Here is a 23,317-nt window from a genome sequence, read left to right as displayed (position 1 = left end):
CCAGCATATCATCTACGTATACCTCCATGCTTTTGCCGATTAAGTCACGAAACATGCCATTCACCAAGCGCTGGTAGGTAGCTCCTGCATTCTTTAACCCGAAGGGCATCTTTCCATAGCAATAGAGCCCTATATCCGTTCGGAAGCTGGTATGTTCTTCATCAGGAGGATGCATGCTGATTTGGTTGTATCCTGAATATGCGTCCATGAAGGACAAGGTCTCGTGACCAGAGGTTGCATCCACCAACTGGTCTATTCTCGGTAAAGGGAAACAATCCTTCGGGCATGCTTTGTTTAGATCAGTAAAGTCTACACAAGTCCTCCACTTTCCATTGGGTTTAGGCACCAAGACTGGGTTTGAAACCCAAGCTGGGTAGTATGCCTCTCTAATAAACCCGTTCTCCTTCAACCGCTCTACTTCCTCCTTAAGAGCCTTTGCTCGATCCTTGTCAAGTAACCTCCTCTTCTGCTGTACCGCTGGATACCTTTCATCTACGTTGAGCACATGGCTGATCACAGTTGGTGAGATACCCACCATATCCTTGTGAGACCAGGCGAAGACATCCTGATTCCTTCGCAAGAACTCTATCAGCTGTGCTCTCACCTCAGCTTTCAATTTCTTCCCAATCTTGACCCCTCTTGTCGGGTCATTCTCATCTATAGGGACCTCCTCTAACTCCTCGGACGGTCCCACATCACTCTCATAATCCCCAAAGCGAGGATCAATATCTCTTTCCTCGCTTTGGGCAACGCCCTATTTGGTGACTTCATCACCTGATGGGGTCTTCTGCTCTTTCAAACTGGGAGTGCTCTCCTGGTCACACTCCTTCAACACCTCTTCATCGTTTACTACGACAAGACTCTGGTCTACGTCCATCTCATCCACTTCCCCTCCTTCAACACACACAATCATGTTGTTTTCCTTGGCACCTTTCTTTGCCTTAGCTATGGAGGCATTATAACACTCTCTAGCTTCCCTTTGGTCTCCTTGGATGTAGCCTACGCCAGCGCTGGTCGGGAACTTCATAGAGAGGTGCCAAATTGAAACTACCGCATGCAAGTTGGTGAGTAGTGGTCGACCAATAACCACATTGTAGGCAGACGGGCAGTCAACAATCAAAAATTCAGTCATCACGGTTTCATGCTTGGGAGCTTCCCCCGTGGTGACTGGTAACTTTATTGTTCCAGCTGGTGATAGTCCCTCTCCAGTAAACCCGTAAATGACGTGAGAGCATGGTTTCAAGTCATTGATGGATAGCTTCATTTTTTCAAAAGAGGACTTATAAATAATGTTTACGGAACTTCCCGTATCAACCAGACATCTTTTCACCTTCATGTTAGCTATTTGAACTGTCACTACAAGAGGATCCTTGCTTCTTGAGTGGGTATCACCCCAGGCACAGCTTGAGCATTGGCTCGGGTCAACTGCGCAGCTGCCTCCAGAGCAAGTGCAGCTTCGCGGTGTCGCCTGTCGGCCTCCTCCTGCTGTCGACGGATCTCCTCGCTCCTAGCGTCCATCTCTTGTCTCTGCTTGGCCATTTCCTCAGCAAAGGCCTCCTGCCTAGCATTGAACTGGGCCAACTCATCCTGGAACGCGCTCATGGTCTCCTGGAGCTCCTCAACTTCAGGAGCTACATCCTCAAGCACGACCCTAGGCTCATTCTCACGATCTTGAACGTTAGGATTTTCCGATCTAGCATGCTCCCTGGAGGTGCTTGCCCTCTTGGAGGCCGCGGTGGTGTTCTTAGGCGCCATATCGCTTTAGGGACTGTCTGTTTTCTCTTCAGGCTCTCAATGAAAGCACCAAAATGTTGACTGTGAATTTAGCCAACGACGTGAGAACGTCAACTACGACAACCTTCAAGAGAATTATAAACGACAACAGACAGTTTTTTATGAACGAAAGTAAATAACACGAGGTTTTTATAGTGGTTCAGCCCCGATGATCGGTAATAGCCTAATCCACTTAGAGATTTTATTACTGTATTCGCACTCAAGATCAGATGAACCGTGTCAACTGAGTTTCTTCAGTGTGAGATATTCCAGAACGCAAAAATGGGTTTTTCTCAAGAACAACACACTTTCTCTCTCTAGAATACAGATTCACTCTTGATTTTGCCAAAAGTCCTTTTACGATCCTCCCAAGTCCCTATTTATAGACCTGGGTTCTCAACTGATATCCCCTTTTGATAGGGATATTCTATTATTTACCTAATATTTATATTACAAAATAAACATTCAAAATATAACTGATCCCTAATTTCGAGTGAGGATTGAGTGATTCCCGGATGCTTGGACCAATTCTCACTGAAGTAGTTTCGGGCAGTTTGACGTAGCTTCTCATGCATGTTGACTATTCTTCAAGCTTTACGTAGGTCAAAGGTGTCATACGCATGGCTATCCTTGGACCAAAGGCCAACTACACTCGAGGTATACTTCTCCATTGTGTCCGATCGGACACAATGGTTGTCTTCTTTGGCTTAAGGTGGTTCAAACCATCTTATTTGACTCCTTCAATCAAGGTCCAATATGACCTTACACTTTGCTCCTCGGACCAAGATGGTCCGAGCCATCTTCTTCCTAGCTTATCCTCGGACCAACATGGTCCAAGCGCTCCTGCAGGCGTCTTGCGCGATCGGGGGAGGTCATGTGCGATCGGGGGAGGTCTTGTGCGATCGGGCATAATGCCCCTTGGACCTAAATGGTCCAAGCTTCCTTTGCTTAACCAAGGTCCGATCAGACCTTGGTTCTCTCTCTTCGGACCTAGGTGGTCTGAGCCACCACCTCTCCTTGGATCAAAATGGTCTAAGGTACTCATAAGTACCACGTCCGATCGGGCACACATCCTTCTCCTTGGGCCAACAAGGTTCGAACCTCTTCGCTCAACCAAACGCTCGATCGGGCATTAGGCTTTTCTCCTCGGACCAAGGTGGTCCAAGCCACCATCTACTTCTCCTTGACCTGAATGGTCCAAGGTACCTCCTATGTGTATGTTCGATCGGTCATAGTCATCCCTTTGGACCAAAATGGTCCAAAGTATCCACACGCATCATGTCCGATCGGACACCACCATTTCTACTCCTCACTTCATTCAAGCCCAAGTTCACTTCTTCCATATCATACCCGATCGACCACTATGTGGCTTTCCCCTTGAGTAAAACTTGAGCCTTATTCTTTTTGAACTTATTCGAACCAAGCTTAACAAGAGGTCTCCTAAGCCTAGGTCCGATCGGACCTACTGTTTTTATATCTTGAACTAAAATTCATACCTCCCCTTCACTTTCTTGGTCTTGGCACCAATTTAATTATATGGGTCTTTAAACTGAGGTCTGAGCCAAGCAACCCCCAGTCTAAATACTCTCTTCGATTGGGCGTATTTGGCTTGACCCTCTGTCCCATTCCTTAACTAATGTATTAGGCCATTACTAAGCCAGATCAACCTACTAACTCATGCCACGTGTCCATTTCACCGCCACGTCATTCTTTTCAAATTTTTGGGATAACAGTTATAAACCTAATTAAATTATCTACAACTTTTTAGAAATACTATTTTTCGAAATTCATAACATAACTGGGTCAAAAATAGGTCGGAAGTTACAGTACCCTAAAGTTACGAAAAAAATCTATTTAATTATCTAAATAACAACCTAATCCACAAATAAATAAAATTATGAGTCTAAATATCTAAATAAATATCATGCTCCTAACAGATTCTGGTGAAGACTAAGTCTTATATTTCCCTTATTAAAATAATGATTCCTTAATAATCATGCATATGACAAGTGTCATAATCCTATTGGCTCTACCTAAACCTTAGGTTATAATAATCATCATATTAATAACCAGCAATATTAATCAACCCTTATGTTATAATTAATATTCTTAAACTTTAGGTTAAACTTATAAAATTCATAACTATTGCTAGGAGTTTCCAACTAAATCCCGGCTTGAACCAAAATCCACAGTAATAAACACACTATAACTACTACTAGCTATTACTATTACTACTATTATCTAACTGGCTAAGTAAAGTTCTTGGACTCTACAAGTAGTTAGATGGTTTATCACATGTCATAATGGCCATTATTAGTATAGTCTTATATAGTATATGTTATGATATGTTTTTAGCTTATGTTATGATATGATTTTATGTGTATGTTTATGTGGTTAGTAGTTTTTCCTTGCTGGGCATTAGGCTCATTCCTTTATGTTTATATGTGCAGGAAAATAGTTATGGCGGTGGAAAGATTCTTGGTAGTTTGAGGATGTGTATTGAGGCAGGATGGAATCGGTGGATTGCGCGTTCGATTCGAGGATGAAGTTTTTAAGTCTTTTAGTTATGATTTCTATGTATTATTTTTCCGCACTTAATTTTGTAACCAATTTATTTTAAGTTATGTTTTGTTTTCAAAACAATGGGATCCCATATCCTAAATGAATTTTTATGTATTTAACATTTACTTTACAGTTTTTAAATAAAGTTATGGTTATTTCATATGTACGTTTTCTTAAGATTAGTATAGTAGTCATTAATTGCCCAAAGTCTAGAATAGTTGGGTCGTTACAAGGGAGCAACTCTCCTGTTGGTTGTTATTCTGTTCGGAATCCATAGTGTACGATGATTCACTACATATAATAATAACTAAAAATGTTATGTGAGAAAAAAAAAATTAGAGAACAACTAAAAACAACATTTTGTTCTCAATATTTTATATTTTTTTTGTAACTTTGTTTTTTGAAAATAATGTCAAACACCCCTACTTGTTTTCATAAAATAATTTTTTAGATTTTAAAAATGAAAAACAGTTTAATGTTGTTTGCACCTAACCTAGTATAAATATAAATGTATTTATAATCAAAGTTGTACTACTTAACAGGTCAGAAAATTTTACATCTCCACCTCCATCTCCGGAAGGGAGCACCTCTCCTGTTGGTCGTTATTCTGTTCGGAATCCATAGTGTACGATGGTTCACTACATATAATAATAACTAAAAATGTAATGTGAGAAAAAAAAATTAGAGAACAAATAAAAACAACATTTTGTTCTCAAAATTTTCTACTTTTTTTAACTTTGTTTTTTGAAAATAATTTCAAACACCCCTACTTGTTTTCAGAAAATAATTTTTAGATTTTAAAAACAAAAAACAGTTTTTTAGTTAAGAAGCCGAACACCCTCCAAATCGTTCTCATCTGGTGTTGGTTTTCTAACAATTATCATTCTTCCTTTTGGTGAAGTCAAAGACTACAATCATTTTCTTCAAGCGAATTGAATTCGCCTATTGTGCAAATGATTTAATCCTCAACGATATATCTTGTAGTCTTTGTGTCCAACTTGGATGAACACAAAGCACTAGTTGGAACTTGAATGACACAAAGTTCAACACTTGATGGAATGCATGAAAATTTGTGACAAAGTGGCATAAGTCTTTTGAAAATCAAAGAATGAACTTCTTCTTCCTTAGTAAAGAATAAATTTTAAAAATAATTATAAGTTCAATATTTTACAACACCACACGTGTCTCACAAGTATTTTTATAATAATTACTTAATTATTTATAACTCCAAATTTGAGTCAAGGGTACCACTCTATGCCGATTTTGTAATTTCAGAATACCATGTGAGTATTATTTATAATATAATGACTAAATCTCTATATAATATATTTCATTATCAGTACACGTGTGCAATCTGATATTGAATTATCCATTGTCAGCCCAACAAGAATGGGGCTTTGGGAAAATTTGGACATTCTATGAAAAATTGTAGTATAAAATGATAAAACAAGAAAAATAGGGACATTTTTGAAAAACATTTGAGCATTTTTCTTTAAAAAAAAAAATTGGCCGAAGTTGGGGCCTTGGGCTATACCCTAGTTTGCCACTGAACGATCCGATCCTGATTATATGTATGCCAATTCATGAAGTATTGGATACGTTTAGACGCTTCTTAACATTATTTTAAATCCACACATGTGATCTCGAAGACAAATTATTGCAGAAAACATTTTGTCAAGTCAAATTGTAAATTTATTGCGACGACTTTTGAGTATTAAATAAATCTAAGAAACTTTTGTGTTACATGATAATCATTTTTCAACTATCTCCATTGGAAGTTGAAGAATGAGCACTAATCACATAATCTAATAAAATCTAATAATCTATTGCTATGCTAGCACGTTAAGACTTTTTAAAAGGAGTACAAATTACACGTTTTCTCACAATCAAAAGACTTGGTCAAAATAGAATTGAAAAGTATACATATAAAAAGTCTATATATCATTATCTTATTTGACTATTAATAAAACACACACATATATATATATATATGTATTTTGAACCTTATGGCACCTAATAAATTGCATATTTCTTACCTATAAATATTGGTTGCAATCTTCACACGATATAGAGTGAGTGAGAGAGAGAAAGAAAGAAAGATCATCTTCAAATGAAGCCATTGTGGTTCATTTTGCTCTTGTTTTTCATTATTCTTCTCTTCCAAGCATATAATTCTTCCGCTGGCAGGTAACTAATTGTGTGATTTGAATAATATTATAAATATTTTATAAATGTATTTATATATTTTTGGATCCCATATTTTGTCTCATTATCTATTTGGACTCTGTATTTTGACAAATTACTTTTTGGATCAATATTTTGTAAAATAGTTCAAATAGAATCCTAAACCCGATTTTGGTCAAGGTTTTCTCAACTGAAATTACAAATAATTCATCAAACTAACAATTCAAAACAAAAATAAAATCATTCTGCTTAAAAACTATGTAATTATATTTAATTTTTTTTCTTCATCAAAATTTAGTTTATGAGTCTATTTGAACCATTTTACAAAATATAGGGTCGAAAAATAAATTTGTTAAAACAAATGATCCAAACAGGTAATCGGAAAAAATAAATAGTCTAAAAATGTATAAACCCTTTATAAATTGAATAAGGTAATTTGTGATCTAAAATGTAACCATATTATTATTATTATTAGAGAAATTGGTGAAAATAAATATTTTTTTAAGTAGTTTTGCACTCTGGCCTACTTTTGATAATTTTTGCAAAATGGTCTCTGTCTAAAATTCTACTAGTTGTCTAAATTTTTCTACTAGCTATCTAAAATTTTCGACCAGCTGTCTAAATTTTTCGACCACCTGTCTAAATTTTCGACTAGCTGTCTAAATTATGAGAGACAATTTTGCAAAGAATTATTAAAACTAGGCTAGAGTGCAAAATGACTTTAAAAAATAGGTCATTTTGCCAATAATTATTATTATTATGTGATTTGAATAATATCATAAATGTTTTAGGTAAATTCTCAGGTGCACCCCCTAAAAATGGCACACCGATGCACCCCCTGGTGTTTTTGGCTCGAAAAATATTTTCGGCGAATTTCTTTTTTATGACTGTGTACATTGTAGTTATTTAAAGCATCATGCAAATTTCAGAAAATTCCAAATAATTTACAATGCCGAAAATAAGGTTCAAATATGTTACCTTCCACGCGCATAAAAAAATTAGTCACGCGTGCAACAACCTGTTTTGAACCTAGTTTTCGACACTGTAAATTATTCGGAATTTTCTGAAAATTTGCATGATGCTTTAAATAACTACAGTGTACACTATCATAAAAAAGAAATTCGCCGAAAATATTTTCCGAGCCAAAAACACCAGGGGGTGCACCAATATATCCCTTTTTGAGGGGTGCACCGGAGAATTCCCCAATGTTTTATACATCGAATATGGCAAGTTAATGTTGTTTGAACCTAACCTAGTATAAATATAAATGTATTTATAATCAAAGTTGTACTACTTAACAGGTCAGAAAATTGTACATCTCCACCTCCATCTCCGGAAGAGAGCAACTCTCCTGTTGGTCGTTATTCTGTTCAGAATCCATAGTGTACGATGGTTCACTACATATAATAATAACTAAAATTGTTATGTGAGAAAAAAAAAATTAGGGAACAACTAAAAACAACATTTTGTTCTCAAAATTTTCTATTTTTTTTGTAACTTTGTTTTTTGAAAATAATGTCAAACGCCACTACTTGTTTTCAGAAAATAATTTTTAGATTTTAAAAACGAAAAACAATTTTTTAGTTAAAAAGCCGAACACCCTCCAAATCGTTCTCATCTGGTGTTGGTTTTCTAACAATTATCATTCTTCCTTTTGGTGAAGTCAAAGACTACAATCATTTTCTTCAAGCCAATTGAATTCGCCTATTGTGCAAATGATTTAATCCTCAATGATATATCTTGTAGTCTTTGTGTCAAACTTGGATTAACACAAAGCACTCGTTGGAACTTGAATGACACAAAGTTCAACACTTGATGGAATGCATGAAGATTTGTGACAAAGTGGCATAAGTCTTTTGAAAATCAAAGAATGAACTTCTTCTTCCTTAGTAAAGAATAAATTTTAAAAATAATTATAAGTTGAATATTTTACAACATCACACGTGTCTCACAAGTATTTTTATAATAATTACTTAATTATTTATAACTCTAAATTTGAGTCGAGGGTACCACTTTATATTGATTTTGTAATTTAGAATACCACGTGAGTATTATTTATAATATAATGACTAAATCTCTATATAATATACTTTTTTACTGATATATGTGTGAGATCTGATATTGGATTCCCCAGTGTTAGCCCAACAAGAATGGGGCTTTGGGAAAATTTGGACATTCTATGAAAAATTGTAGTATAAAATGATAAAACAAGAAAAATAGGGGCATTTTTCGAAAAACAATTGGGCCTTTTTCTTAAAAAAAAAAGGGACAGCGTGCAAAATAGCCCCCAAAACAACCATTATTTAGATAAATGTCATAGTTTAAAAGAAATCAACAAACGGCCTAATACAACAAATTAGTATAGTGAAATTCCACATTTACCCTTACCCTCTTTAGCCTTAGGTAAACCTTAATATTCACTTGGGACTTGGTGCAAAATGATAACTTAGGTAATCAATAATATAAAACGATCATTTCTCCATAATTTTAAAAATAAGGACATTAGCTTCTTCATACCATTATTTTGGGTCATTTACTATAATTTCTCTTAAAAAAAATTGGCCGAAGTTGGGGCTTTGGGCCTATACCCTAGTTTGCCACCGAACGATTCGGCCATGATTATAGGTATGCCAATTCATGAAGTATTGGATACGTTAAGATGCTTCTTAACATTATTCTAAATCCACACATGTGATCTCGAAGACAAATTATTGCAGAAAACATTTTGTCAAGTCAGATTGTAAATTTATTGCGACCACTTTAGAGTATTAAATAAATCTAAGAGACTTTTGTGTTACATGATAATCATTTTTCAAGTGTCTCCATTGGAAGTTGAAGAATGAGCACTAATCACATTGGTGAAAGTTTGGTTTAGACATAATCTAATAATCTATTGCTATGGTGCTAGCACGTTAAGACTTTTTAAAAGGAGTACAAATTACACGTTTTCTCACCATCAAAAGACTTGGTCAAAATTCTTTCAAAAAAAAAAAAAAAGACTTGGTCAAAATAGAATTGAAAAGTATACATATAAAAAGTCTATATATCATTATCTTATTTGACTATTAATAAAACACATATATATATTTTGAACCTGAAAAAACCTAATAAATTGCATATTTCTTACCTATAAATATTGGTTGCAATCAAATGAATCTTTATAAATTTCTTCACACGATATAGAGTGAGTGAGTGAGAGAGAGAGAGAAAGAAAGATCATCTTCAAATGAAGCTATTGTGGTTCATTTTGCTCTTGTTTTTCATTATTCTTCTCTTCCAAGCATATAATTCTTCTGCTGGCAGGTAACTAATGGTGTGATTTGAATAATATGATAAATATTTTATAAATGTGTTTATACTTTTCTGAATACCGTATTTTGTCTTATTATCTGTTTGAACCCTGTATTTTGACAAATTACTTTTTAAGCCTTATGTTTTGTAAAATAGTTCAAATAGAACTCTAAACTCAATTTTGGTCAAGGTTTTCTCAACTACAAATAATTCACCAAACTAACAATTCAAAACAAAAATAAAATCATTCTGCTTAAAAACTATGTTGTTATATTCAATTTTTTTTCTTCATCAAACTTGAATTTAGGGGTCTATTTGAATAATTTTACAAAATATAGAGTCCAAAAATAAAAATTTTAAAACACAGGGTCTGAACGGGTAATCGGAAAAAATAAAGAGTCCACAAATGTATAAACCCTTTATAAATTGAATAAATTAATTTGTGATCTAAAAAGTAACCATATTATTATTATTACTAGTATTATTCTTATTATTGTGTGATTTGAATAATATCATGAATGTTTTATACATCGAATCCAGTAATTTAACATTGTTCGCACCTAACCTAGTATAAATATAAATGTATTTATTATAATCAAAGTTGTACTACTTGACAGGTCAGAAATTTTGACATCTCCACCTCCATCTCCGAAAGGGAGCAACTCTCCTATTGGTCGTTATTCTGTTCGAAATCCATAGTGTACGATTGTTCACTACATAAAATTAATGTAGTCTTATGTCATTTATTTTTGTCGATGTTATATAATCTATCATGATATGTTTCTACTTATTAAAAAAAATTAATAATAAAATTAACAGTATAAATATGCCTATGCATCTCCATGGCCAAATTTACAAATATATATCTTTTAAAAAGAATGAGAATACCGAAATTATTATAAGTAATTAATCTTGGATATCAATTTATATTCAATATCAATTATCACAAATCATAATTAATAGGATGAAGAATCTTCATTTCATCTTATGCGGCTTTACGAAAAATGATGCGCGTGGTAATTTGGCATTATAAATTCGTTTAGTTTCATCCTATTGACTCGACTCATGAAAAAAAGAATCTTCAAAATTGGAAATTCGTATAAAAAAACTAACTAGCTAGTCAAAAATGGCATAAATTGAGATCAAAATAAATGGCTATACAAGCATCCCAACATTATGCCATAAAGAATCCCATCTTATGCATAAATTCTTTTCTTACCCTTATATATTACTAAAAATATCAAATTTTCAAAAAGATTATTATATATATGGGAGGGCTTTAAAGATAAGATCTCCTGTATATCTCTTTGTTGTTTTTGGTGCATAAATAAGTTGTAAACTTAATTTTTTTTATGTGATGGTGTACATTGTAGTTATTTAGGATATCGTGTAAATTTATAAGAAATTCTAAATAATTTAGAGTGTCAAAATCCGAATTCAAAAAATATGTTGCATGCGTGCCTATTTTTTGCATGCGTGTGTGAAATAAGCTACTTGAAACTTTGTTCGGGCATTCTAAATTCTCCAAAATTTATTAAAAATTTGTAAATAGTCTTAAATAACTTCAACATACACCGTCACATAAAAAAAAATAGAGTAACAACTTAACCATGAGCCGAAATTGAAAAAAAACCTACCGATAAGTCCTTCCCATATATAATATACTTTAATATTGGATTCCAAATGTGAATACACTCATAAAAATATTCAAAGGTTGAGTGGTAAGTGATAAACCATTTTCAAAGTGTCTCCATTGCAAGTTCAACAAATACCACTAACCACATTGCTCAAAGTTGCTTTAGACTTTTTTTGGTCAAACTAGAAATGGAACCATGAATAAAACATTTATTACTATGCTCTCCTTTATATAAAGTGGTGTCTTTTTCATCTAGAAATGTTCAACTAGAAATGTTCAACTAATAAGATAAGCCCATCTTTCTTTCCTATAAATTTGATACAATCATATGAGGCCCTTATTTCTTCACACAATATAGAATGTGTGTGTGAGAGAGATCATGATGAGGCTAAATTATCAACTATTGTGGTTCCTTTTGCGCTTGTTCTTCATTATTCTTCTCTTTCATTCATATAATTCCGATGCTGGCAGGTAATTTAACAACTTATCATACGTGAATATGTCTTTATATATTATAAATGCGAGTTTAACGAAAATTATTATTTTTTGTTAGATTTAATATCTTTTTATTTTTATTTTCTAACACCGTTAGTTAAAAAGTTATCTAAATAAAGTAAAAGTAATAAAATTATCTGAATAAGTTAAATAAATTGACAAACAAAATAATAAGTAATAAATGAATCATAATAACTTTCTCATTATATATTTTAAAATTTCATATTAAAGTATTTAAATTACTTTATCAATTATGTTTTCAAAACTACAATCGAAAAATATTTTTGTGTTTAAATTTATTTTTTTTCTTTATTTAATTAATTATTTATTTTATCATTTAACATATTTTTTTTATCAAAACATATATGTAATAGTGAAGTAAGACATAAATATACGTAATTTTATTTTTATATTTAGTTTTTTAATGAAAAATACTTATTTTAATTGCTCTAACCATTAATTAAATGATATATATTTATATATAATTTTTTGTTGGCTTAATTTTTTTTTAAAATTATATAATTAAAATTTGATCAAATAAATTTTTTAAATTCATAGTTTTAATTTAGAAATTTTAATATTTTATTATATTGAAATTCGTAGATATTTTTTCTAAAAGAAAATTAGAAAAAAAAATTTTAATTTTAAAACTAGAATACACCATATCTTTATATATAAAAAAGTATGTATCTAATTTAGTTTATTATTTTTTAATATGTTTATGTCATTCTCTTATAATATATGCTATTATTTATTTATTTCAAATTTATATGGCAACGAAAGAAACATAATAAAACTAAATTAATAAATTTTCTAAATGAAACTAAGTAAACGTACATTGCACGTTGTTTATATCTTATATATATATATATAAATAAATGTTTTAAATATGAAAGTTGTATTGTTCAGGGGAAACACTGGTCAGTCTACACCTCCATCTCCGCAAGCGAGCAATCCTACTGTAGGTTCTGTTAAAGTTCCGTAGCTTACTCGTTGTTCGGCTACGTACAATGACGGAGCCAAAATTAATATAGAAAAGGGCAACTCTTAATCTCTTAACTCTATCATTGGTTAGAGATGACCAAAGAATCTACTGATGTAGTTTGTTTTTGTTGAGATAAAATAATTTGTCATTATATGTTTCTACTTATTAAAAAAAATGTCTTTAGAATAAGCATTTACTATTGAGTATAGAGATATGCCTATGCATTTTCATGGCCAAATTTACAAATTTTTGAAATAGTGTGAGAATAGAGAATTTATAAGTAGTTGATTTTGGATCTCAATTTATATTTAATATTCCATGATTCTTACTCTTGTCTTTGTTAACCTCTTATTATCACAAATTATAATTAATAGGATGAAGTATTCGATCAATAATTCCCAATAAAAAGATGGTTTTGAATTTTATGTATATGTATAGAAGTACACAATATAATTATTGTATCAAATATAAAAAATGGTGTATCTAGATGATGTTTTATATGGATATAGTGAAAAAAAATTATCCATTTAAATTTTATTTGTTGGATTTCATTTCAACGATGGAGATTATTGACTATATATTGTAGTTAACTATGAGAAGACTTTTCAATGGTTATTACCCATACTAACAATTATGATGATGTGACAACATAATGACTTGGTATAGTAAGTCACCAACAGTTAAATATTTTTTTTTCTAATTTAGTTTTTTTTTGTCATAATTAATGTTGTTTCCAACCAATGAGAGACACTAGCTATATTTAAAAATTGACATGCATTTGAAAAATGAAAAGTTTACAATATTATATTTTTATAATAAACACACATTTTTCACCAGGTAACCCTTCCAAAAATTTGAAAAAATCAATTTTTTTTTTAGAAATATTAATTAACAACTATAAATATAGACCATAAATCTTAATCCAATGGTTAATATTAAAGTAACAATCCATGGGTAGTAACCATTAGGAGTGCACCCATATATATATATATATATAGATACATGATACAAGCAACTTGCATATCCATGTTTGTTTAGTTTTATTTATAGAATTTATTAATTATTTTTATTAAATTTATATTAATGTCGTATAAATTTCAAATAAATATCCTATTTTAATAAAATAATTTATTTATTTTTGTTTAACTTTATGTTTGTTCTAGTTTTTGAATTTGGGAGTGACAACAAGAGATTATATATTATATGTTTAATGTAATATTAAATATTATAAGTGGATTTTAAATTTAAGTTTCTTGCTAGTTTTTTTTTTAAAAAAAAATTTTATTATTAATTCACAATAAATTATATTATATGTTTAATATGATTTTATTCAAATAAGTGAGTTTAAATTTAATTAAATTTGATTTAAGTTATAAAACGTATGATTTTCTTATTAAATAATTATCATTGTAAAATATCTCAAAAATATCATATTTTAATTTGTTTAATTATTTATTATTTTTAAATAATTATTATTGTAAAATTTCTCAAAAATATCTTATTTTAATTTTTTTAATTATTTATTTTATGTTATTTAAGTTTAAGTGTTTACAAACTACAGTTAAATATAAGAATATTCTGTTAAATATAATAATATTCTGTTAAAATTACCATTAAAATAATAAAAAACTGTTAAAACCAATAATTTCCGTTATCTACATACTTATTATATAGAAGATATATAGTCAGGAATGAAATGAGGGATGGAATAAGAGCAACATACAAGAAGGAAACCCTTTGTGAAGAACACAATTAGTATTCAAACTTTCCAAGTTTCTTTTTAGTTCATTTCTATTGGAAATTATATGATACACACACAACAAAATAAAAAAAAGGGAAAACTTAGATACAATAGCCAACTAAGACTGACACTAATTTTGAAGAAACTATAATAATAATAAGCAGCAGCAAAACTTGATTTTGAAGTAACATCACTTAATTTAAAAATTGTAATTATGAGTAAACTACAAGCTAAATCAAGTGGTGTTTACTAGTGATCCTATATATTCTTCTGTACAAAGTGTTTATTTTCAGAGTTTATATCATATGGTATAGACCATACCAACCTCAACAAGAGCAGCATGAGGGATGTTGAGAGCCACTGGTGGCTCACGGCTATTTTTATCACAAAAAGTGTATGTCATGATCAAGAACCGCTTTAGAAAGTTCGAACCATTTCGAACTCTCAAGTGAGACTGTCCCAAGAAGTATGCAGTTCCACTCTCTCTGGCATCAACCAGTTCTTGTAGCTCCTCCCTAACACAAACTCTCATTTTAGGACTATCTGGTGGCAACATGAACCGGACCTTCTTTCTCTTCTTCGCAGGAAGAGGGCGTCTCTCGGATGTCTCTCCAAAAGGGCTCCTCTGATACTCATTGTTGGTGAAGATTGGAGGAGACTCGAGAACATATGAATGAGAATCATTATCATCATCACGAGGGAGCAAAGCGTTCCCATCTGGTGATGGTTTTCCAACAACTATCATTTTTCCTTCTGGTGAAGTCAAAGACTCGGAATCATTTTCTTCAAGGGAAATGAATTCGCCTATTGTTCGGATGATTTGCTCCTCGAAATCATCTGAGTCTCTGATGTTGTCATGGTAACCGCACCTGACAACACAACGGTATATCTTGTAGTCTCGGTGTCCAACTCGGCCTATAAGGTACCTCTTACTTGGATGAACACAAGGCACCGGTAGAGACTTGAAGGAGACAAAGATCAGCACTTGGTGAAAAGCAGGAAGATTTGTGACAAAGTGTGAGAAGAAAGCAGGGATTCCAGTCACTATATCAGTGTAGATGAAGCCAATTCCAGGTACCCTAGAAACTCCAAGGCCTGGACTAAGATCGGTGAGCCATTCTATAGACACCTTGTTCTCTAAATCAAACTCATACTTCTTCATAGTTCCATAATGCCATGACAGCATGACAGTAAATGATAACACAAAAAGGACTACCAAAAACCAGGCTCCTTTGTGAATGTTCAACATGCATGCTGATACGTACAATGCCTCAACAAAGCCAAAGAATATTAGAAAGCACACAGATTCTATCAGATTATTTTCCCAGTACAGAGCAATGACCAGTGACATCAGACAAGTCGTTACTAGCATCCCAGACACTACTGCCAAACCTGTGTGAGAGAGAGAGATTTAAAATTATGTCCAGTCCAAAAGGATCAGATACCAATTCAAAATCTTAATAGTGTTGGTGAAATTAGCATAAAGGGCAATAGTTAGAGATACCTGTTGCACTACCAATTTTGACAATGTCATGGAAACCAAGAGTCACTGAGAGGCTGAGCACCATGAGTAGCCAGTTGATATCAGGAATGTAGACTTGCCCATGTATTTTATCAGATGTATGAATAACTTTAACCCTTGGAAAACAACCGAGAGCCAGGCACTGGTTTATGATAGAAAAGCTAGCTGTTATAGTTGCTTGGCTTCCTACAGCTGAAGCAAGTAGGGATAACGCCACAAACACATGGCGAAAATGTTCTGTAATTTCCAATGTTTTTCATGTTAAAGAGAGACACAAGAACAGCCATTTCAAACACAGAAGTATGATGATAATGTACCAGACTTACTAGGGACAGATTCACTGAGGTGATTAAAACCTTCAACTTTGAAGTTTACTGATATGTACGCTGCCTGACCGGCATAGGATAAAACAAGAACCGGGTAAATTAAGCATATGAATGTAATCTGCAATAAGAGCACAGCATCCATAAGTTCTTTTTAAACTCTGAAAGCCAAACTTTTCTCTAATAGAGAGGCATGATATAACCATTATACTTTGATAGATTTCTTCGAAAAATGACCAAGACCTGCAAACATGGCCTCTGATCCTGTAAAGAATATGCAAGTAACCAAACCATTATAAGTCAAAATCTCATCACTGTTACAGACTCTTATTAAGACAGAAGAACCTGAGAACATAACTTAACCAAGCACTCTTGGACCAACCTGCAACACATAGAATGATGCTACCTAGTGACCTCCAACCACTAGCACGAGTATCCACAACAAATCTGTACATGTATGTTGGGGATATGGCATAGAAGATATGTGGGTTCCATCGGATAATGTTATAAGTACCCACTGCACTGATAAACATCAGCCAAATGATGACAATTGGAGCAAAGATGAACCCGATCTTACGAGTCCCATAGTGCTGCAGCATGAAAAGGCAGACCAATATGGCACAGGCAGTTGGAACTGGTACATCTGAAACCATTTAGTGTTAGAATATGGAAAGTGGTGCATGGTGAAAAGTATGAGATTCCATCTCAAAACCAATTGGTGCTGAGTGGAGTAACTCATGTTCTTATAAATAGTATGATGATCCCACATACTTTACATGTGGGATTCTATTCTCTAACATCCCCCTCAAGATGGTGGCTATTTTTGCTCACCAATCTTGGATGGCTCGATCGCAAGTGGCTCTTTTGGCTCTTTTTGGCTCACTATCCCCGAATCACAAAAGGCTCTTACAAAGGGCTCTTTTGGCTTTGGATCGGACATATTTGTTAGAGTTTTCTTTTTTGGCTCTGATACCATGTTAGAATATGGAAAGTGGTGCATGGTAAGAAGTATGAGATTCCATCTCAAAACCAATTGGTGATGAGTGGAGTAACTCATGTTCTTATAAATAGTATGATGATCCCACATACTTTCCATGTGGGATTCTATTCTCTAACATTTAGATTTTCACAAATTGGAAAATCAGTACTAGTTATAATAATTTCTATGTCGGCTACTCAAAAAGAAAAATGCATTAATAAATTATAGCAGACACACACAAACTAATAAACCAAAAGACATAAAACAATCTGTCTATGCCTTGTGCACACAAATTATTGAGACATTTCTCACAACTGTAATATATTTCAATTTTCTGTCTGCTACTAAACATTATAGACCAGAAGTACAAAACTATTGTGTTCCAAACAATCATGAACAGTAGTAAATATGACACAATCCACAAAAACAACAAACAAAGCAGATAGATTGCCATCACTAGTCAAAAGGCCCACATAATGCAAGATCTGTCTAACAATATTAAACAAAGAATGCAATCAATGTCAGAGGAAACCAATGAAAGTATTAAATTCAAATCCTATACAGATAGATGACAACTCACATTCTTTTAAAGCTTTTGAGATTCTCTCCTGTTTATGTTCTGAATGTGAAACTGGTAGGAATTACAAGGAAAAAAAAACTTGTCAAGAACTGAAAAACACATGTTGTGTAAATGACTTCTGAACAGAATGGAATTTCTTCCTTTCTTTCTATTTCAGACTAAGGCTGTCTTACATTTGATTGAAGCCAATGTTCTTCCGAAACCTGTTGAAGCTGATAACACTGGAAAGGTGGATAGAAAAGGAGAATAATTATTCAAACTGAAGAGCTCAAGCATGTTCCTGCTGGAAATAATAAAACAAGATGATAAGGACTCTCAAACCAGAAAGAGAAGGAGTAAGAACTCCATCGCTAATCGCCATGCAGGCACCGAACAAGGCCAAGAACAACATCAGATAATGGCTGCTTTTGTGTTTGGCAATGGCTCTTCTTGCCCTGGATTCCACCTTGGTCTTAAAAGGACTTTCTTCCTCATACTGCATAACTTCCTTTGCACTTGTGTCACTTGGGAGCAAACCCACTTTGGCATGCCTGCATAGGATTGAGTACAAAGCAAAAGTACCACCTACAAGAATTTGTCCAAAGGTTAATCAATCCCAGCAGAACAGCTCTCAATAGTTACTTAAAGGCAACACAATTAATTACCTTCTCCATCATCATCAGCTCTCAGTACTAAAAGGGCATATTTCAGCAAAGCAATGATGGTCATAGTCCAGAAAATAAAGGAAAAAAGGCCATAAGCTGTCTCATCTGATACAAACTCTTTTTGATGAACTGTCCCAAACACATACAGAGGAGCTGAACTTAATTGACCATAGATGACTCCAAGGCTTTGAAATGAAAAAAGAAGGGTATGCGTCCATGTCTCAGTCTGCATAAAAAACTGATCATAACTTTCCTATTTATAACATCTTATCAACTCGAATCAGTCAAAGATAGCTGACTATCATCGAACACTTAACATTCTTATTGAATGTAAGACTGTTAGCTATGAAGCTTGATTGGTTTTCAGACAAATTTCAGTATTGAACATCAGATAAAAGCATATATTAGCTAATTCTTAATTCAAGAACAAAGTAATTACAATTTTACAAAAAATTAAATGGTGGGTTACTAATAATCTTACTTTGTGTTTGAATTCGTGCAACAAGTTCGAGATTGATAGAACATTCATGCTCAGTCAGATCTCTATTCTGTGATGTTCTTTAGTGTCAAAAATACAGTTTCTCATTATCAACCATATTAACATTTGTTTCAAAAAAATGGGTACAAATTTTTTCTTTAAAATCTTTAAAAATTTTTTTTTTTTTTTTTCACAACCATAATAGTGTGTAAGATCTTCCAAAAAGTGAACTGAATCATTTTTCTTTTCTCCTAACCTCATGATTAGCTCATCATTCACCAGATCCTCACAGTAAAAACTATCGAAATCACCATCTTAAATCAAAAACAAAATCATCACATTGCAAAAGAAAGATATTCACTTCATGACAAACATAGAGTAAATAAATGAGTTCAAATACTCCAACAAAACAATCACAGTTCAACAACCACTAAGAACATAAAAAAGTATAATAATGATTGTAAAGAAGCAAAAGGGTTACCTTGAAATGGTGAATGAAAGTAGTGGGACTAAGCTGAGGATCCATTTTTTTGTTTTTTGTTTTTGTGTTCTTGGTATGAACAAATTCAAAAAACCAAGAAAGAAGAGTGATTGAAATACATAGAAAAGAAGGAGAAGAAGAAGAAGAAGAGAAGATTGTTAAATAATGGGAATGAGAAAGCGATTAGGCCAATGCCTTAAAAGGCGGATTTCACTAAAACAATGCAAAGAGAGATGTGACTTACGAAGACATTAACGACAACACCGGACTCTGATTGTGACTTCCCAAACTTGTTATCTCTCATTCCCAACATATCATAATTCTATTCTAATAATAATAATAATGATAATAATAAGGGTCTTCTTGCAAAATTATATATATATATTTTTAAGTTATTTTGTATTTTAATCTAGTTTTAACAATTTTTTGTCGGTCATAATTTAGATAGATGGTCGAAAAATTTAAATATTTGGATGAAAATTTTAGACTATTGGTCGAAAAATTTAGACAACTGGTCGAATTTTAAAGAGAGACTATTTTGCAAAAAACTATCAAAAGTAGGCCAGAGTGCAAAATTATTTAAAAAAGATGACATTTTCACTAATTTATCTAATTATTATTATTATTACTAGAGAAGTTTGTGAAAATTGTCGTTTTTTTTTAAGTCATTTTGTATTCTGGCCTATTTTGATAATTTTTTGTAGAATAGTTTGCGTCTAAAATTCGATCCGTTGTCTAAAAAATTTCGACCAACTGTCTAAAATTTTTGACTGGCTGTTTGAATTTTTTGTCTACTTGTTTAAATTTTCGACTAGCGGTCTAAATCAGGAGAAAACATTTTGCAAAGTATTATTAAAACTATGCTAGAGTACAAAATAACTTTTAAAATAAAATTAAGCTATTTTGACAAGAAAGCTAATAATAATAATAATAATAATAATAAATAAAGTTATAATTATTTATTAAATTGTATTATTGTTGTATTATAATTTTTTTTTTAATATAAATTGAAGTCATGTGAAATGAGATCTCATGACTTTCCGTTAGGGATTTTTGGTGGGGCATACCATGTAAGAACTCCCCCACATGTCATGTGACATTAGCTTTGAACCTTCCTTAACCTTTTTTCTTTTTGTTTTTTTTTTTAATTAGGAAATAAAACTATGAATTTAGTCTTTATCCAATACTCTAATGTAAGGTTTGGTATTTTTTTCGGTTAAAGTCCTTAGTCAATTTTGATTGGGACGCACTTAAATTGTACAACTAAAATTAACATGATTCTTACTCGAAAATCGAGTTAAAAGATTTATTTAAATTATTTTATAAAATATGAAGTCTAAAAAAATAATTTATTAAAATACAGAATCTAAACAAGTAATAAGACAAAATATATATTCAAAAAAAATATAAACCCAATTTTAAAAGTGTTAGTCAAATCGACTATACTTAGTAATGGAATTTTATTGGACTTGAGTTTTAGAGACTAAGCGTTATTGTTTGAATTTTCAGTTGCATTTCTTTCTCGTGTTAGTCACAATCAGAATAAAAGAATTCATTCGCTATTATATCTTTTCCAATTTTAATGTGATTTAACTATTCTAAAAATATAAAATAAAAAGTAATGCTATAGCTCACGTTAAAAATACTACTAAAATAGTAACCACTTTGTAGCCAATAATTACATTTGCTTAAATAATTAATTTCCTTTTTAATCATGAGTCTTTTTGAAAGTTATAGCAATAATCAATATCAGTTTTGACTGATAATCAAAACAATAAAAGTCCTTTCATATATATATAATAAGATAATTTCATTCGTTAGGATGTTAATTTAGGAAAATACGTAAATATTTATGTGTGTTTTGACCACTAAAATCTCATTCATTAGGAGTATTCATTATTATTATTATTAATTTTTCTTTGCTTTTATGTATATACCACCTTCCTTAGATAATTAATTTTTTTCTTGGATTTTTTTAAAAATAATGTAGCATATTTTAATATATTATAATTGTAAGTTTAATAAAAATTGTAAATTTTCGTTAGATTTAATACTATTTTATTGTTTCTAGAACTATCAGTTTTAAAGTTATGTAAACAAAGTAAAAATAAATAAAATAATAATAAAGTTATTTAAATAAAGTAAATAAATTGAAAAAAAATATTAAATGAGCTTAAATAATTTCTTATCACATATTTTAAAATTTCATATTAAAGTATTTATATTACTCTATCGATTATGTTTTCAAAATTATAATTGAAAAATATTTACGTACATAATTTTTTCTTTCTTTCTTTCTTTTATTAATTATTTATTTTCTTATTTAATGTATTTTGTTTATCCCATTATATATATGTAATAGTGACATAAGACATAAATATACATATTTCTTATTTTGTCATTTAGGTTTTTTTAAGGGAAAATATCATTTTAGCCCTTGTATTTTTTTCCGAATGCGCGATTGGCCACTATATTTTATTAAATGACAATTAAGACCTTATATTTTAAAATTTTGATCAAAATAGTATCATAGACCTAATTTTTGTTAAAATATTTTTAATTACAAGATCAATTATTAGATCATTGGAGATACGATAAGTTCACAGAAGCGAGGAAGATAATCGAGGAGCTAATAATGAAAATATTTTAACAAAATCGGGTCAATGGTACTATTTTGATCCATTTTGTAAAGCATATGATCTGAATTATCATTTAATAAAACACAAAAGTCAATCGAGTATTCACGAAAAATATAGGAGCCGAACTAATATTTTTTATTTTTTTTAATAAGAAATTACACTTTTTGGTAAAATTATAAAGATGAGGTTGACTCACACGATATTGATTCCTTGGCTTAAATGTTGTATTTTTCATGGAGACGTCTTCTTATGGGTGACAAAAATGTCTAGTTCTATACTCATCACATGACCCCAAATCTTAATAAATGTCTTTTCCTCTTTTCTATTTTTATCTCTTAGAAAAAGCTCCCAAAAAGAATAATATGTGAAAATAGATTATTTATGATGTTATTTTGCTATATAATTTTTTTAATAATGTTTATAAAATGGTTGCTATCTTTAATTTTAAATAGCATGTCGAGAATATCTAACAAAATATCTGAAATTTCATATAAAGTGTCGAGAGGGGTGAGAGTACTGGAATGTCATCAAAACTAAATTATTGTGCAAAATGACTATAATTTTTTTTTAATCGAACATCTTGATAAAAATCTAAAGTATGAATTTAAAAATGTTTAATTAAAAAAATAAAATTAAAAACAATATTTGATAAACTATATAATTTACTTCATACACAAACTACAAATAATCAAAATAGGTTCAACTTTTTCTTCTTTGTTTTATCTAATAATATCAGATAGTAGTAGGCATGAACTCACTTTTTTTTTTCTTTTCTCTTTTTCTAAAAAGGCATTATTGATAGAGGAAAATAATATCAAAACTCAATGGCTGCTTTAAAGTAGTCAAAATGTAAAAAAAAATTAGCTAAATGACTTAATATCTACTCCATCAATTCTTTTAAATATACATGTATAATAGCTTAGCACTAAACTTAATAAATTCTATTCTAAATGTAACTAAGTTTAAATTAGCTATGTAAACATTTTTTAATATTTTTTTGCCCA

The 23,317-nt window shown here is 31.4% G+C and overlaps 1 protein-coding gene and 2 long non-coding RNA genes across 3 annotated transcripts; 2 read left to right on the top strand and 1 right to left on the bottom strand.

Annotated features, from left to right (window-relative positions):
• Positions 1-6,370: 6,370 nt before the first annotated feature.
• LOC133831724 (uncharacterized) lies at positions 6,371-8,429 on the top strand. Its single transcript, XR_009892555.1, has 2 exons — positions 6,371-6,522; positions 7,821-8,429. It is a non-coding gene; the product is annotated as an uncharacterized LOC133831724 (long non-coding RNA).
• A 2,087-nt stretch (positions 8,430-10,516) lies between these two features.
• Positions 10,517-13,254, top strand: LOC133831723 (uncharacterized). The gene is made up of 2 exons (XR_009892554.1): positions 10,517-11,917; positions 12,851-13,254. It is a non-coding gene; the product is annotated as an uncharacterized LOC133831723 (long non-coding RNA).
• A 1,364-nt stretch (positions 13,255-14,618) lies between these two features.
• LOC133831722 (potassium transporter 25-like) lies at positions 14,619-19,935 on the bottom strand. The gene is made up of 10 exons (XM_062262121.1): positions 19,675-19,935; positions 18,716-18,941; positions 18,393-18,635; positions 18,245-18,292; positions 18,072-18,122; positions 16,895-17,155; positions 16,724-16,776; positions 16,516-16,633; positions 16,172-16,426; positions 14,619-16,059 (listed from the first exon to the last, which is right to left on the bottom strand). The coding sequence occupies exons 1-10, from the start codon at positions 19,717-19,719 to the stop codon at positions 14,969-14,971; spliced, it is 2,391 nt and encodes a 796-aa protein (XP_062118105.1). The 5' UTR covers positions 19,720-19,935; the 3' UTR covers positions 14,619-14,968.
• Positions 19,936-23,317: the final 3,382 nt, after the last annotated feature.

Source organism: Humulus lupulus, chromosome 4, assembly GCF_963169125.1.
Source record: "Humulus lupulus chromosome 4, drHumLupu1.1, whole genome shotgun sequence".
Lineage (NCBI taxonomy): Eukaryota > Viridiplantae > Streptophyta > Magnoliopsida > Rosales > Cannabaceae > Humulus > Humulus lupulus.
The sequence above is the reverse complement of the archived record's forward strand: the minus strand, read 5'-3'. Positions and strand labels throughout refer to the sequence as shown.